Source organism: Rhinopithecus bieti, unplaced genomic scaffold (genome assembly GCF_001698545.2).
Source record: "Rhinopithecus bieti isolate Rb0 unplaced genomic scaffold, ASM169854v2 scaffold_33937, whole genome shotgun sequence".
NCBI lineage: Eukaryota > Metazoa > Chordata > Mammalia > Primates > Cercopithecidae > Rhinopithecus > Rhinopithecus bieti.
This window is the reverse complement of record NW_016814873.1, coordinates 462,770-480,855: the sequence shown is the minus strand read 5'-3', so window position 1 is coordinate 480,855 and position 18,086 is coordinate 462,770. Positions and strand designations below refer to the sequence as shown.

At 46.6% G+C, this 18,086-nt stretch overlaps 1 protein-coding gene across 5 annotated transcripts in view; it reads left to right on the top strand.

Annotated features, from left to right (window-relative positions):
- The window catches only part of DCDC2C (doublecortin domain containing 2C), a 143,827-nt gene that overhangs the window by 35,723 nt on the left and 90,018 nt on the right, over window positions 1–18,086 (top strand). For all 5 annotated transcript variants that reach the window (XR_001881541.1, XM_017852464.1, XM_017852466.1 and 2 more), the window contains 2 exons: window positions 12,844–12,981; window positions 14,661–14,703. Coding sequence is in view for 4 of the 5 variants with exons in the window: in XM_017852464.1 (XP_017707953.1) it covers window positions 12,844–12,981; window positions 14,661–14,703 (181 nt within the window). In the remaining variant the exon portion in view is untranslated. The remainder of the gene's footprint in view (window positions 1–12,843; window positions 12,982–14,660; window positions 14,704–18,086) is intronic.

Genomic DNA, 18,086 nt, shown 5'->3' with positions numbered 1-18,086 from the left:
GAGTGGGCCAACTGTTCAAGTTGCTAGAATGCTGCAGTTGGTGTATATATATGTGTGTGTGTGTGTGTGTGTATGTGTATATATATATATAAAATGAGGCCTTCCAGTTGGTCTGGAGGAGCCAGGCCTGTGGGAGCTGGTGTTTGGACTGAGTCTTGGCAGAGATGGGGGAAATGAATTCCATGGGACAGAAGAGCATTGGGAGGGAGGTAGTGTGTGTAATGGCTTCTAGCATGGGCTTGGGGGTCTGACGTGGAGCAAATCTCCTCTCCGCTGTCGGTGTCTCTGTTACCTCAGGCACATTCCTAACTCCTCGATGCATGTTTTGTCATCTGAAAAACTGGAAATAATAATACCTACTTCCAAGGATCCCAATGTGTGTAAAGTGCTTAGCATAACACACGATGCACTGTCGGCATGGAAGGGGTTTGTGATTATGGTTGTGACAGTCGATGAGGCACCTACTTCCAAGGATCCCAATGTGTGTAAAGTGCTTAGCATAACACACGATGCACTCGCGGCATGGAAGGGGTTTGTGATTATGGTTGTGACCGGCTATGAGTTACCTTTTTCCAAGGATCCCAATGTGGTGTAAAGTCTTAGCATAAACACACAATGCACAGTCGGCATGAATTGGTTGTAGATTATGGTTGTGAAGTCGATGAGGGCCTACTTCCAAGGATCCCAGTGTGATGTAAGTGCTTTAAGCCATAACACACGATGCACAGTCGGCATGGAAAGGGTTATGTGATTATTGGGGTTGTGACATTATGAGGCACAAACAAGGCAGAGTGTTGTTGAGGAACCACCACACTGTCGTCAAGATTCAGCCGCTATTGTGAGGGAAGTGACCAGCCCCGAGGCCAGACCGTAATGTTCCCATGAATACGTTACAAGACCACGGCAGGGGGCTTGCGCTTGCTGTGGTGCAGCCAGTGGGTCTCATTTGCATGAACAAAAGCTCACCGTGGTGGTTGTCCATCGTGATGATGGATTGAAGGTGGGAGGTGAGAGATGGGCTATGAGCCAGGCGGCTGTGAGGATAATCTGGGTCGGCCTTCAGCTTTAACCACATGCACAGGCTGAAAGTGAAGGGATGGGAAAACTATCCCATGCAAGTGGAAACCAAAAGAGAACAGGGGCAGCTGGACTTACCTCAGACAAAATTGACATCATGTGAAAAACTGCAGCAAGAGATAAAGAAGGTCACCACATTATGTTAAAAGAGTCGGTCCATCAAGAATATACAACAGTTATAAATAGATATGCAACCATCACTGGAGCACCTAAATATATAATATGCAAGTATTACCAGAACTGAAAGGAGAAGTAGACAGCAATACAATAATAGGAGGCGACTTCAGTACCCCACTTTCAACAATGAATACATCATCTAGACGGAAAGTCAGTAAGGAAACTGTGGGCTTGAATAACAATATAAACCCAATGGACTTAACAGACTGCAGAACATTCTGTCCACCAGCAGCAGAATACACATTCTTCTCACGTGTACACAGCATTCTCCAGGATAAATCATATTAGGCCACAACTCAAATCTTAGCAAATGTAAGATTGAAATCATATCGAGTATTTTTTCTGATCATAATGATACAAAACTAGAAATCAGTAACAGGAGGAAAATTGGAAAATTCACAAATATGTGGAAATTTAACAATGCATTCCTAAACAACCATTGGGTCAAAGAAATCAAAAGGGAAATAAAAAAAATATCTTGAGAGCAACAAAAATGGAAATAAATACTAGAACTTACGGGATTCAGCAAAACCAGTTCTAAGAGTGAATTTCATAAAGAAAATGCCTGTATTGGTCAGGCGCAGTAGCTCACACCTGTAATCCCAGCACTTTGGGAGGCTGAGGCAGGTGGATCACCTGAGGTTAGGAGTTCAAGACCAGTCTGGCCAACATGGTGAAACCCCGTCTCTTCTAAAAATATAAAAAATTGCCAGGTGTGGTGGCGGGCATCTGTAATCCCAGCTACTTGGGAGGCTAAGGTAGGAGAATCACTTGAATCCGGGAGGTGGAGGTTGCAGTGAGCTGAGATTGTACCATTGCAATCCAGTCTGGGCAACAAGAGCAAAACTCTGTCTCAAAAAAGGGAAAAAAAAAAAAAAAAAAAAAAAAACACCTATATTAAGGAAAAAGAAAGATCTCAAACAATCTAACTTTACACCTCATTTTTATTAACAGAATGAAAGAAATCACATGATCATCTCAATAGATACAGAAAAGGCACTGGACAAAATTCAACAACCTGTCACGATCAAAGCTCTTAGCCAATTAGTATACGAAGAATATATCTCAACACAATAAAAGCCAAACACGACAAGCCCACAGTTAACATCATACTCAACGGTAAAATGCTGAAAGCTTTTCCTCCAAGATTAGAAACAGGATAAAGGTGCCCCACTTGTACTACTTACATTCAGCATAAGGCTGGAAGTCCTAACAAGAGGAACCAGACGAGAAAAAGAAACAAAGGCATCCACATTGGAAAGGAAGAAGTCAAATAATCTGTTTGCAGATGATACAATTTTACATATAGAAAACCCGAGACTGTACCAAAAAACTGTTAGGATAAAAGAATTCAGTAAAGTTTCAGGTTACAAAACCAACATACAGAAATCACTTGTGTTTCCACATAATCTCAACAAGCTATCTGGAAAAGAAGTTAAGAGAAAATCCCATTTACTAAAGCACCAAAAAGAGTAAAATACTTAGGAATAAATTTAACCAAGCAAGTGAGAGCTGTCTACACTGAAAACTATAAAACACTGATGAAAGAACTTGAAAAAGATACAATAGATGGAAAGATACCGTGTTCATGGATTGGAAGAGTTATTATTCCTCCAGTATTGTACTGGAGCAACCGCACCAATGAGAGTTCTTTTCTGAGGTGGGGAGTCCTGCAGAGGAGCAGGTTTGGTTGTTGGTAACAAGTTAAAGAATCCACAAAGACATGCCTGTGGGACCCCCAGGCCTGGGCTGCAGACGGAGATGGAAGCTGGAGTTTTCGACTGGGGATATGTGAACTCAGTAGTCGGTGGAGCTCTGTGTGGATGAGACCCCCGGGAGCTGGCCTGGAGAAGGTGGGCAGCTCGGGTGCCTGTGGGGTCTTCCGTCAACTGCTTGTCACTTTGTGAGAATGTGGGGCTGTTGTGGTCAGAGTTTTCACAAGAAGGTAGAAACGTCAAACCATGTAAAACAAAGACAAGAATCCTCCTCTCATCGGTTCTTTTTATGCCCCTGTTCTGCCCGCAGGCAAGGTTTTGGGTATCCTATAAGGGCAGTTCTGTTTTCCTTGGCATCTCTCTGGCCTCAAGTTCGTGCCCTCGTGGCCCTGATGCTGGAATGGGTTTCCACCTCTGTGTGGCCCTGCCTGTTGGTGCCTCATCTGACCACGTGGCACTTGATCCTGCCTTTGCCCCGGATGTGGTTGTTTGAATTCTTTTTGCCTTGTGTTCTGTGGCTATGGACTCCTGGCCCTCTGCCTGTTCCCAGTCCTGGGTCTGCTAACTAGCCGGGGGTGGAGTTCTTGGGGGTAGTTTGGAGTGGGAGATAAAGGGAAGCCACAGAGGGGCATGCAGAAGAGCTGCAGACTCCGGAGTGGAGGCAGTGGCCCGGGAAGGCACAACCTGGATGCCTGGGCTAGATTAGCTTCCAGTGAACACCACAGCCGAGGCCAGGGAGACGAGATCTAGAATGTGCTCTCTGACTGCACTTAGCAGGTGGCCACCGGCACTGTGAGATGGAAGCCAGGTCCTGTGGGCGGGCTGGAGTGGTGGGTGAGAAAGCAGAGATGGGTACATGTATGTGAAATAGGGAGAGAAGCGTGATGCGGAATTGTGGCTTGAGGGGCTCAGGGCAAAGACATGGTCACCGCTGAACACGAGGGGCCTGAGCACACCTGTCTCCCGAGGGAGAAGGTGGAGGAAGGAGTGGGGCATAGGAGCCAGACCCTGAGCAGGTGGAAGAGAGTGTGACCTGGAGGATGGGTGGATGCCTAAGCCGTGCGAGGTGGGGGAGCCACCCTTCCTGCAAGGCAGGGGTGGAGGTGAGGATTGGTGCAGGTACAGAAAGCTTTAAGGTAGGAGGGAAGGAAGGTGGCAAATTAATGCCTAATGGACTCTAAAAAGGGAGAAGGCTGTGTCTTGCGAATGGCCAGAAGGAGAATGGAGGCAGCGGGAGGGGCACGGAATGGGAGGGTTGCCGAGCAGGGCTGAGGGCCCTGCTGGACTGCGCGCCGAAGATTTGCAGCGGAACCAGCCTGTAGTTCCAGGTACTCTCGGGCACTCAGAAGCTGGGGATGAGAGAGGAGAAGGCAGATGGGCGGTTGGTCCACGAGGTGAGGGCAGGGAGAGACAGGCAGGGACAGGGGCTCATGGCGCAGCAGGCGAAGCCATTGCTGGTGTGGACGTGAAGCCAGAGCCAGTTGAGTGGCGTCAGGCCCAGGGTCCAGCTGTTGGTACAGATTAGAGGAAGGTGAAGTGGGAGAGCGGGAGGCTGGGAGGCCAAGAGGCTGCAGAGGCAAGGTCGAGACATCCACCTGGGGACGCTTCTGGGCGATAATGAGGTGTGAAGGACTGCCCTGGGAGGGGCTGAGAAGGCGCAGGGGAGATGAAGATCTTCCAGGCTGAGAAGTGGGAAAACGCCATGCAGCAAGGAGAGTTAGGAGGAGCCCGCCGTGGGCAGCGGTGGTCTCCTGATGGTGGCTGCTGTGGAGGAGGAGCAGAAACAGTTAGTCCTGCCTTATGCGTTTGTCAATTAACTCTCCCTTGGGGGTAGATTAAAAACATTCAAGAGTGATTTACAGTCAGTAGTTGTGATACCATCAGTGAAAACTGATGTCCACTTTTGAGAAGGATGTAAACTGTTGAGCCGTTTAGAGCAGTGGAGCGATGAGTAACCTCATGGCAGTGGCAACGAGCAGGTGGAAGTTAGATGCTTGTGCACAAATCTGTACTGGGAATACCTCCATGCTCCCAGAATGTAGCTATAAATATTAGTGTATTATTCTCAAAGAAATAAAGCTGTGTGCAGTAGATAGACCTGTGTATACTTCTGTGAGAAGCCAGAAACGATAGTGGAAGAAATCTGTTTTTTATTTATTTACTTATTTTTTTTTTTAGACTTGCTCTGTTGCCCAGGCTGGAGTGCAATGGCACAATCTTGGCTCACTGCAACCTCAACCTCCCAGGTTCAAGTAATTCTCCTCCCTCAGCCTCCAGAGTACCTGGGATTACAGGTGCCTGCTACCATGCCTGGCTAATTTTTGTACTTTTAGTAGAGAGGAGTTTTCACCATGTTGGCCAGGCTGCTCTTGAACTCCTGACTTCAGGTAATCTGCCCGCCTTGGCCTCCCAAAGTGCTGGGATTACCGGCATGAGCCACTACACCCAGCCTTGGAATAAATCTTAAGTATCACATGTAGAATGGTAGTAGTGAAAGTAGCAGAGAAAATTCTTGTATGGTAGAAGTAAGGAAGGGAATAGAATATTTAAAGAGTAAAAAAGACATTAGATCAATAAGCTAATTTCTTTTTTTTCCTGGACTTAAATTAGTTTTTTATGGTTGGGTTTAGGAAAAGTGCAGAGCTTAGAAATAAAAGAAATGCTTAGAAAGTACAAATGCTAAGCTTGAAGGAGTGAAGCAATATGCACATTAACAGAGTTAAAAAAATCAATGTGCGTGTTACTTTTGAATGGGAACTACAGCTACTGTTTCTCATGCATTTGAGAAATTATTTATATTTCTCTGTATTTATCATCCTTTAGATAATGCCAATATGATTCAGCTGAGATTTCCGTCACACCTTTTCCTTGTGTGGGTTAGAAACTAAGCCAGTTCTTTTTTTAGGAGACTGTTGCCTGGGCTCAGTGCAGTGGCGCAGTCACAGCTCACTGCAGTCTTGACCTCCTGGGCTAAGAGGATCCTCCCACCTTAGCCTCCTGAGTAGTTGGGACTACAGGTATAAACCACCACTCATGACTATTTTTTTTTTTTGTAGTGATGAGGTCTTGCCATGTTGCCCAGGCTAATTATTTGTAGTGTATTAAAATTCCTTGATTTATTGGATAGTTTAAACTTTTGGCATAATGCATCCAAATAGCCCAGAGAAATACTTAAGTGAAATTCTGTAAGTCTCTATGCGAGACGATTGCTCAGTTGGAAAAGGTGCTCGTAGAGGCTGTTGGCTGAACACCAGGGATGCAGCCGTGAGCAGAACAGGCTCGGTCCTCAGCCCCAGTGCAGCCCAGCAGAGAGGAAACGTGTCATGTGAGCAGTTACAGCGAGGGCGGCATGTTCGTGAGAGGGAGCACGCTGCCGGGGGAGTGCAGACTGAGAGACCTCCCAGAAGAGATACGTGCTGTAAGAACTGGAGGACCTGGAGGAGTCGCGGCAGGAGGGTACCTTCTCACATCAGCACCCTGTGGGCCTCTTGTGCCTCACCTAGGCCAGGCCCTGGCCAGGGAAAGTGGGAGTGGATGGGGACCAGCACGACCCACTCTAAGAAAGGAATGATGTTTAGCATGGAGTGGGGGCCATGGAGGATGAAAGAGGGCAAGTTGCCTGAGGTCAACAGTTCTGAAAATTCTTTCCATGCCACCTGCTGGAAGGAAAAGGTGACGAGCTATTCTTGTGAATTTCTCTGAGACTGAAGTGGAATGATCTCCACTCTCCGTTTTCAATTTCCCATTGTTCGTTGAGTGTATACTCTGCACCGCACACTATTCTAGGAGCTGGGAGGTGATAAAACATCTGCAAGAACATGCTCCTTGACACTCAGGATCGCACAGCCTTGCTGGGAGACGGATCCTCTAAGGGAAACAGTTACACTGCAATCGGGGGCAGTGCTGGGGCCTGGCCGGTGAGAGAGAGGAGGATCTTGAGCTCCGTGAGAGTTCTCAGAGCAGAAGGGAGTTGAAGGAGGGTCTGTCCTGGGTTCTGAAGAAATGGGTAGTGGAAGTAAGGGAGGTGTTCTGGAGTGGGGGGACTGTGTGGACAGTGGCCTGCCATAGGAGCGAGGAGGCGTGAGGGCCCTGAGGGAAGCAGGGCCTGGCCATAGTGAAACTTTTTAGAAAATGCTGGGAGACAGGTGTGGATACCCAGGGTTGCAGCACGTACAGATGGCCCTAGTGGCTACATGCAGAGTTTTATGATGTTTTAAGAGCTAATGATGAATGCCAGGGCGGGACATACATGTACACAGCACATGCATGTGTATTCCCATGGCCCACCCCTGTGAGCTGGCCCCTGGCCCCTCTGAGGCAGGAGCTTCCCGCCTCGGTTTCTGTGCAGGGCTCAGCGTCAGTCATGCTGCCCTGTATCATGGGCACAGCTGTCCCTTATCCACCAGCGGGTGTTTTGAACATCAGCATCCGTGATTTAGGTGACAGTCATTCTGGAGAGACCATGGTGACCCATGAACTTGAGTTTGCTCATCTTGACTAGACTGATTAGGAAAGAGAGGGGCCCCCACCCCAGAGGCAGTGAAAGGTCTGAGGGAGGCGAAGCGGACCATTGTCATGAAGCACCCTGGCCACCACTGTTAGTGGCAGCTGCTTGCCCCAGTGGATGTCACTTCTGGCTCAGCACAGCGTGTCCTGTGCATCTTCCTGGCCCAGGCAGTAGCCCAATCCCAGCGTAGGTGCAAGGTGCAGGGCACACACTGGACACGCTGGGTGTGGCCTGACCTCGCCCATCTCAAAGTAGAAGTGAAGTCTTGGGCTGCACCACACCACATACTGAACCTTTCTTTATTTGTTGATTGGTTCAACAAATATTTATTGAGCGCTTAAGGGGTTTCTATCTAAGCCCTAAGGGGATGGGGTGAGTATGGTCCTCGCAGGGCAGACATTGTCTAGTGGAGAGACGACAGATGCACGCTCAGGAGCAGATCCCTGATAAATGCCCCGCGAAGGGTGGCACAGAGGAATGAAGCAGGGCCGGGCTTGGGGTGAGTGACTGGGCTGGTCAGGGCAGGCTTCTCTGAGGAGGTGACATTTGAGAACACATCTGAATGGCACAGAGAAGTAAAACGCATTGTGATCTGGATGGAGATTGTCCCGATCAGAGGGACCCCCAGGCGCACAGGCTCCACGGTGGGAAGCCACCGGTGGCAGGGCAGTGCCTGGTGAGGGAGGGTGGGAGCTGCTAAGTCTAGGAATGAAGACTGGCTTGTAGACCTCGCTGAGAGGCTTGGGCAGTGAGTGTGGTGGGAATCCATTGCGGGTTCTGAGCAGGAAGTGTCATCACCTGACTACGGGGTGGGATGGGAGACTTGTTTAGAGGCTCCTGCAGGTGATCCCGGGGAGACCACAGTGGCTGGGGCCAAGGCAGGCAGGTTCTGGCTGTGTTACTTTATGTGATGGGGCTTGCTGATCAACCTCATGTAGGAAGAGTGAGTGAGAGGTGGGGTGGGGTGGGGGTGGGGAGTGTGTGGTGGGGAGGCGATGCGGGAGGGGGGAGGAGGGAGAAAGGAGGTAGACTCCCAGCCTTCTGATCAGAGCAGCTGGGTGACTGTCGGTACCATTCCTAAGAAGGGGAAGTGGGAGGAGGAACAGGTTTTGGGGGAGTTAAGAATGAATTTTTGGATGCGTCCAGTTGGCGAGGCATATTGGACGTCAGAGTGGGGATGTGCCAGGCTGGATACGTGAGTGTGAAGTCAGGGAAGAGGTCAGGCTGGAGAAATGGACACACGATCTGAGTGTTGTGGATGGTATTGGAGGTTGAGGTGCTGGGTGGGATGGAGTTAGTGTTGAAGGAGAGACCTGAAGACTGAGTTCTGGGTTCAGCTTCCTGATAAATAGCCCATCAACCTTGGACTGTGGTTATTTGTGGACTTATCATCTCTTCTCCACTATATTTTAAGCTCCTTAAAGTTTGGGACTCTTTCTGATAAATTTTTTCTTTTTTTTTTTAGTCCCTTAATAGTGGGGAAACTAGCTGAACTAACAGCGGAGACCCATGGACTCGGAGTCCAGGGTTCAGGGTGCCCAATGAGACCCTGCTTCCAGAGATTTTGAAGCCTTAGCTGAAAATCAGGTCTATCTTTTAATCACTACATGGTCTTGAAAAGGAAGCTCATTAAACATAAATATTTTAAAATTCCTGTGAGATAGACTACCTTTATTTTGGGAAAACAGCCAGATTGGCTGTTTATTGGTAAAGGATTTAATTTAGAGATATTTACATTTTCTACTATATCCCCAATCTTTAAGATTCATTAAAATCATTTAATAGACATTTTGTAATGTTTTCCAATTTACAAAACAATTTTGCAAATGGCTGTTTCATTTAGTCCTTAGCTTTTCTGATACAAGTAATAATTGAAATACCTAGTGTTTAGCATTTTATGATGCAAAACACTTTGATTTATGTGCATGATCTCATTTGATATCCACATTCTTGCTATTCATTTCTGTGAGACTCACACTTCAGTAAAAGCTGCTGTTCTCTGTATGTGACGTCCCGGCTCGCATTTGTATGTCTGTGTAGGTGTAATCTGAACATCACATACAGGCTCACATTTTCACATGGATGGATGTGTCATTTTCTATCTGGAACTTCCTTCCTGTCTTATCCCACCGAGGAATTTCTACTTACCCTTCACCCTGTGAGTAGACTTTGTACCTCTCTTAGAAGAAAATGAGGCCGAGATGAGTTTAGGGAAGAGTCCGAGGGGAACATGCCTGAACCGTTTGTTCCTCCAGTGTGTGGGCGGCCAGGTGTCCTGTTGGCCCTGTAGGGTTTAAACCACAGTTTGGTGGCCATGGCTCTGTCTCACTCAGCGGGCACCTCCCAAGTCTTGCATTGAGCCACCCAGAGTCCTCTTCTTTGGTATCTATAGTTCCATCCCTGAATGAAAAGAACACAACTTCCTAGAAGCAAACAAATGAACGTAAAAACAACCAGCTTCATTCCTGCGAGGCCCCTGCTGCGGGAAGGAAAACCTGAAATGCCTTTGGTTGATGCGGAGACATTCCAGTTGAGTTTTTTTAGGTGCATTTTTTACCGTTGCCCAGTTGCTGACAGCTCATTTTCTCCTCTAGCCGCCTCCACCCCAAGCCATCAGGCCCACTCCTTGCCTTCCTCTGCCTGTTCCCGGCTCCATCGTTCTGCTCAGCACCCAGAATCCCTGGACCCATGCTGGACACTGCACACATCTTCTCCCTCATCTGCCAGTCGCCAAGCCTTGGAGATTCTGAGCTGATTGATTTCTGCATCTTCCCCATCCCCAGCCAAGAACACAAGCACAATTTTATGTCCCTTGGCTCCCCTCAACAGCCCCTATCTCATGGCTATGATCGAGAATTTGAAGTTTGGGTTATGATGAATGTGTTTTCTTTGATCTTAGCTTTTTTAAAAAAAGACAAAGCAAATTGGTCCTTGTATTTGGTCACCTTTACTTCACACCATTCTCATAGCAACTCCTGGATTTGCTGTCCCTCTTGTTTAACCACGTCCTCTGAAAATGTTCTTGGCATGGGTCTCTGTGTGGCAAATCTCCCGAGGCCTTGGAAGCCCGAGGACATTTTTATCTCGTCCCTTGTGCTTACCTGAGGGTCTGGCTGGCTTTAGCGTTCCTTCTAGATTTTGAAAATATCAGCGTCTTTCCTGTCTGTGTTGCTGCCAAAAGGCCTCAGTCAGTCCTGTCCTGCCGGGCGGTGCGGCCAGGTCTCTCTCCCCAGCGCCTTGAGGATGCCGTCTGTGACCTTGGGTGTCACACCCAGGTGTCTGCTGGCGAGTTTTCCTGTAGTTTCTGTTCTTTGACATCCGTGGACTCTTTTACCTGTGGCTTGTCCTCTTTCCTCAATTCTGGGAAATTAGTTTTCATGATTTCTATACATATTTTCTCCTTCCACTCTTACTGTAACTTCCTTTTGGGATTCTGGTCGCTGGTGTTGGCACGTCTGCTCACCCTCATTTCTTAGCTCTTCTTTTGCGGATCCTGTTTCTTTCTTCCTCCCTCCTTTCCTCTAAGGGCGTTCCTCAGTTTTACCTCGAAACGGCAGCTTGCACCTCCTCCATGTCCATTCTGCGGTTCACCCCTATTGTGATCTTTCTTTCCACGACTTAGTTTCACATCAGTATTTCTACTTGCTTCTGTGTTATGGTTTCATATTCTTGTTTCATGCTGGGAATATCTGCCATCTCTTTGATGTCATTTTGCATATTTGTGTGTGAATTCTTGGTTCGTCTGTTCCCACCCTGCAGAGCCTTGCTGTTTGGCCCCCGGAGCAGTCGCTTTGGGGACACCCTCTCCTTAGGACCACCGTCAGTCCCCCACTTCCCTGGTGAGGCTTCTGCATGTTCCTGATTTACTCCTGGGGATTCTGGCACTGGCTGTTCAAGTCCACCAGAGGGGACTGACTGTCCCCAGGTCCCGGCAGGAGGAGAACAGAATTCCAAGCATTGGGTTTATCATGGAAACCTCTGCTCCAGGCGGGCCCCCAGGTGCAGCTCCGCCATGCCTCTCCCAGGTTCCCGTCTTGATGCCTCTAGGGTCAGTCTCAGGCAGTGGCTCTCGGGATGGGGTCCAGGAGCATCAGCAGCGTGTCAGCCAGGAGCTTGTTAGAGATGCCACACACAGGCCTTATCCAGGCCTCCTGAGCTGGGAGCTCTGCGGTGGGGCCCAGCACTCTGAAGCTGGCCTTCTGGACAGCTCTGACGCCCAGCTCTGCTGAGGGATAGGTTTTGTAGATTCCTCCTTTCCATGCCCCCTGCATTTCTTCTCTTGTTCTGCTCCTGCATATCCTGCCCTAATTCATTCCTTCATCTCAGGCTCTTGCAGAAGCTCTGAGCCTTCTCCCACAGGGGCAATTCTTCCTCAGTCATGTCCTGGCCACAGCTGCCTGCTCACTAGTGCTAAAACATAGCTCTTATCCCCTCTTCCTTGGAAGTCTTCATTCCAATGCAATGAATGATAAATGCTCCTCCCCGGAATTCAAGGCCCTTTGGAAACTGCCCCGTCCTGCGCATTCACGGCTGTGTCTGCACCTCACCCTCAGTGACTGTCAGCTCCCCTCCCCGCCCTGGGTTCTGACTTTGTGCACAGCACCCTCCTGCCGAGATGGCTTCATCCCGTCTGTACGTGATGAAATCCCACTCACCCTCCCGACCCCATTGCAAATTCCTCCAGCTCTGTGAAGCCTGCAGTTGGGCTCAGCCTTTCTCCTCTTGGACCCCACCCGTTTGCACTTCTCTTGTCATATTTAGCTTTGTAGGCTTTTGTGTGCTTCTGTTTTATGGTTTCATATGACTTTGGGGAGGCAGAGACTTTCTTATGCTTATTTTTATCCAATGCATTGCCTACCTCATTGTCTTATGCATATGGAGGCTCAGCATTGAATTAATTGAATCATTTCTAAATAAACTAGCGAAGGAGTACCTGCCGAAAAGGATTACTGAGTAAAAAGTAGACTAATATTAGTCTTTTGGTGCTTATAAAAATGCATATTATTTGTTAATAAATCCTGGTTTGTTTTCCAAGTATTGTTCTAACAATATGGGCCAATTTGTATTAATTTTAGCTGTTATTAGTTAAAATTAATTGAACACTAACCAAGAGTGTAACATGTTCTCAAGAGCCTCTGAGCACTTGTATATAATTAAAAATATACTTTAATTAAAAAATCTAAAAGTGGAAAGCAAGTTGAATCCTGGAAGAGCAGCTCCCGTCGGGTTTAATTGGCCTGTTTGGATACCACTTGCTTATGATGAGCACTGTTTCTCCAGCGGTCTGTGCACTAGTCATAGTGTAGGCACAAACACTTGCTACTGGTCCTCAAGTCTCTATCCCATTTCTTCTCTCTGTTTTTACAGATTATTTACAATGAATGGGCATCTTTTGTGCGACTCAAAGGATTTGCAAGACAATCACTTTTATGTTGCTGCGGGACTGGAGACCTTCAAATATTTTCCTTACTGGAAGTCTCCAAGGGTGCCCAGTGAGGTCCAACAGTGAGCATGCTTTGTACCTTTCTTTCCTGAGTTTTGGGAAAAAATTAGCCTTTTCCCAAGTACCTCTCCCAAGTAGGTCCAGTTCAGCTATTGGTTATTTTTCAGTAGTGAAATGTAATATTCTTATATATGATACAATTTTAGATTTTAAAAAATGAGGCGCGGGGGAACTGCTCTTGTATGATGTATTCACAAGGACAGCAAGATCTACACGGAGTCCACTGCTTTTCTCTGGGAGACCAGGAGTCTTAGAGATCAAGAGTTGAAATGTGCGATACAGTTTCAGAGCTGATGCCAGGCACAGTTACGCCTGCCTGTGATGCACCCAGCATGATGCTTTGTTTTCTTAATTTGGCTTGCTTCCCCCATGTCTGAAGTACAGAATTGGTGCTGGATGTCAGCCTCTCCTGGTGAAAAAAGCCATGATTTTTGTAGTAATCCTAGGCATGGCTAAGCGGGTGACCCACTGTGTGTGTGTTTGTGGACACGAGGCGGTGACCGGGAGGGAGCGGAAGGGTGCTGAGGCAGGTGGTTCCGAAGCCCGTCTGTGGGATTCTTCATCCTTAATTGTTTAGCCCTGACGGGTGTGTTTGAAATGCATTTTGTGTAGGACACGGCTTGAGGGCCTACTAGGAGCCTTCCCGGAGCTAGCTCTTCATCAAGTTTTCAATGATCATGATCTCGAGCAAAGAAAAAAAGCTGCCATTTTTCATCTCATTGTGGAGCAGGACAGATGGTTTGAACACCATGAAGGTGGCCCGCCTTCCTCTACCCTTTAGGTTTTGTGGTATGAGCGCCTTCTGCGTTTGGAGAGCTTGAACCTCCACTGAGGGTGCAGCATCCGGGATGGCCTCCTCCTATTCTGGTTCACGTGCTGCTAGGGTTTGTACCTCAAGGCAGAGAAAGGCTCCTTTTGTCCTGTCTACCAAGGATGACCCCACAGCAGTTTGATATCCAGGCAGATGGTTAGGTTAGAGTCCCACCTGCATGCCTGGCACACGTAGATGTTTCTTGATTTTATTGACTTAATTCGTGCTAATAGTCCTGATAGCACAGTGAGGAGGAACACCATGGGGCTGTGGAGTTGAGTCATTCTTTCTACCTGCCCCCCACGTGTTTCCCATCTCTTAAAGTGTTTTGCTTTTTTGCCACTGTCTGTTCATTGGGAATCCCTGACTGAGTCTGACTGGCGTAAATATCTTTCCCCCTCGCCAAAGTTGTTGAGCTTAGGGTCAACAGGAGGCCACATGCAATCGCTCAGAGACTGAAGTTCGTGTGGCTTACACAGAATAGACCAAGGAGGTGCTCTGAATTTGCAGAGAATCCTGGGGTATGAGCATTTCCAAATTTAAGTAGCAGCTATTGGAGAAAGCCTCACTAAAGAGGAATTAGAAATGGGATGCCTGCACTTGCAAAGGCAGCAGGTGGACAGGGACTCTTTGCTGTGGTAGAAGGAGGATGGGCCATCTGACCTCCAGGAAGGAAATTGAACAGATTCCTGGGGCGTTTTCTGCTCCTGAGGCTGGGAAATCATTGTTACCATGAGCCGTGTCCTCTGTGGACAGCTTGCTCCTCCTCGTGGTCACTTCCCTCCTAAAGACAAGGCTGCAGCCTGCATTTTACAGAGATAACTTAGGGCCGGGCTTTGCATTTCAAGTTGAACATCTTTTGTCTTGCAGAAGATATGCGAATGTTGAAAAAAAGTCGCAGAGAAAGAAAAAAGTAAGTAACTTTTTAAAACAAGTAAGTAATTTGTTTTTGATTATGGCGTCTTCTGGCATGAAGAAGGGCACAGTGCAGAGTGAGGGCCTGAACTGTAAACAGAGCTTTCTGGGCCAGCATCAGTGCCAGGCTTATAAAGAAAAATCAGGTGCACTTCTGAGAATGGTGTGAATAGGAGAGGAAGTTTATGTTTGGAACACAGAGTCCAGCACTGAGAGGCACACACAGGTATTTTATAATGCAACCCAGTAGGTGTGAAGACAAAAATATATTTGAACTTTTATGGGACAGGGAGGAGAGTAACGGATTCAAGCTTGGCATGAGTGGCAGTGGGCTCTGGTGTGGGAGTGGGAGGAGGACATTCTAGGCAGATGTGACAGTAAGGCAGCAGTGGGAGAAGCAGCTCACTGCATGCACATGTGTGTGTGAATACATATGTGTGTGTATGTACGGGTGCATGTGTGTGTATAAATACATGTGTGTGGAGGCATGTGTGTGTGGATGCATGTGTGTATGGATGCATATGTGTGTGTGAGTGCATATGAATACATATGTGTGAGTGGATGCATATGTATGTGTACATGGATGCATGTGTATGTGTAGATGCATGTGTGTGCATATGAATACATGTGTATAGGTGCACAGGCATGTATAGATGCATATGTGTATATGCATGTGTTATGGGTGCATGTGTGTGTATGGATGCACATATGTATGTGTTTAAATACATAAGTGTTTATGGAGGCATGCATGTGTATGTATGAGTGCATGTGTGTGTATGGAGGCATATGTGCATGTGTGCCCTGGAGTACATGTGTGTATGAATGCACATGCATGTATGTGTAGGGATGTATATGTGTGTGCATATGACTACATGTGTGCATACATATGGATGCGTATGTGTGCATGCCTGTGTTAATGGATGCATATGTGTTGGTATATAAATACATATGTATGTTTGGAGGTGTGTGTATGGATGCATATGTGTGCATGTGTGCATGTGTGCATGAGTACATATGTGTATGCATGGATGCATGTGTGTATGGATGCATATGTGTGTATGGATGCATATGCATATGTAAAGAGGCTTATGTTTGTATGGATGTATACATGGGTATTTGTATGGATACATCTGTGTGTATGGATGCACGTGTGTGTATAGATGCATTTATGTGTGTGAATGCCTGTGTACCTATGTGTATGGATGCATGTGTGTGTGTGTGTGTGTGTGTATGTGTGTGTGCTGATCACACAGTTTGAAATTTCAGCATAAAGCATGAGGAAGGGTGACAAGGAGGTATCAGGATCCAGGACTAGGAAGGTTTGCAGAAGCTGGGTCCTAGAGGGGCTTACCAGTCCTTGTAACTGTTTACGTGATCCTCCTCTATCCCTGATCATCCTATGAAAACTGCCTTTTGGTGGTTTTTTTTTTTTTTTTTTTAATACTTTAAGTTCTAGGGTACATGTGCATAACGTGCAGGTTTGTTACATATGTATACTTATGCCATGTTGGTGTGCTGCACCCATCAACTCGTCAGCACCCATCAATTCATCATTTATATCATGTATAACTCCCAAATGCAATCCCTCCCTCCTCCCCCCTCCCCATGATAGGCCCCAGTGTGTGATGTTCCCCTTCCCGAGTCCAAGTGATCTCATTGTTCAGTTCCCACCTATGAGTGAGAACATGCAGTGTTTGGTTTTCTGTTCTTGTGATAGTTTGCTAAGAATGATGGTTTCCAGCTGCATCCATGTCCCTACAAAGGACGCAAACTCATCCTTTTTTATGGCTGCATAGTATTCCATGGTGTATATGTGCCACATTTTCTTAATCCAGTCTGTCACAGATGGACATTTGGGTTGATTCCAAGTCTTTGCTATTGTGAATAGTGCCGCAATAAACATACGTGTGCATGTGTCTTTGTAGTAGAATAATTTATAATCCTTTGGGTATATACCCAGTAGTGGGATGGCTGGGTCATATGGTACATCTAGTTCTAGATCCTTGAGGAATTGCCATACTGTTTTCCATAATGGTTGAACTAGTTTACAATCCCACCAACAGTGTAAAAGTGTTCCTATTTCTCCACATCCTCTCCAACACCTGTTGTTTCCTGACTTCTTAATGATTGCCATTCTAACTGGTGTGAGATGGTATCTCATTGTGGTTTTGATTTGCATTTCTCTGATGGCGAGTGATGATGAGCATTTTTTCATGTGTCTGTTGGCTGTATGAATGTCTTCTTTTGAGAAATGTCTGTTCATATCCTTTGCCCACTTTTTGATGGGGTTGTTTGTTTTTTTCTTGTATATTTGTTTGAGTTCTTTGTAGATTCTGGATATTAGCCCTTTGTCAGATGAGTAGGTTGCAAAAATTTTCTCCCATTCTGTAGGTTGCCTGTTCACTCTGATAGTAGTTTCTTTTGCTTTGCAAAAGTTCTTTAGTTTAATTAGATCCCATTTGTCAATTTTGGCTTTTGCTGCCATTGCTTTTGGTGTTTTAGACATGAAGTCCTTGCCCATGCCTATGTCCTGAATGGTACTACCTAGATTTTCTTCTAGGGTTTTTATGGTATTAGGTCTAACATTTAAGTCTCTAATCCATCTTGAATTAATCTTTGTATGGTTCTATTGACATTAATATTTATTTGACAAAGCTGTTGAACGCGTACTCTTTCCAGTGCCTGTCTGCCTGGCTCATTGGCTGAAGTCCCCTCTCTACTGTGACACGCTGGCTTTGAGGGTCTGTATTGTCCCGATCTGTTCTTTCCCAGTAACTAACAGGTAGCCCTGGGCTTTGCTTTTGTGCTGTTGCAGCTCAGATTTCATGATTGCCATTTTGATCACTCTTCTGCAAATAGGTTTGACTTTCTCACCTGTGAGCCACCCTGTGCACCTGGCAAGTGTCCATCCCTGGGTGAGCCCAGCCTGCACTTCCTCTGCACTTGCACTAATGCAGTGTGGTGTTGCTGGAAGTAACGACATTGCTGACCCAAGTGTTCACGCCGAGTTCACGACCACGGTCCTTATCCAACTTCATTCACTGATTAAACCTGATGTTTTAAAAAATATTTTTCTGAATACGTTTTGCCAAATTTTATTGGAGATTTCTGCATGTCTGCTCATGAGTGAGCTTAGCCTGTCTGACTTCTTTCTCATGTTGTCCTTCTCTGGCTTTTATTGCCAAGGCTTTTCTTCTGAATCGACTCTTGTTATTTTTTGTAGCTTCTTGAGTTGAATGATAGCCTCATTTATTTTGGATTTTCTTTCTCTAAGAAACACATTTTAATATTAGCTGTTTGTTGGATGGATGAATGAAGGATGATCATTGAAATTACAAAAATGATATGCCTTACTGTATTCGTTGTCCCTTATATAAAGGT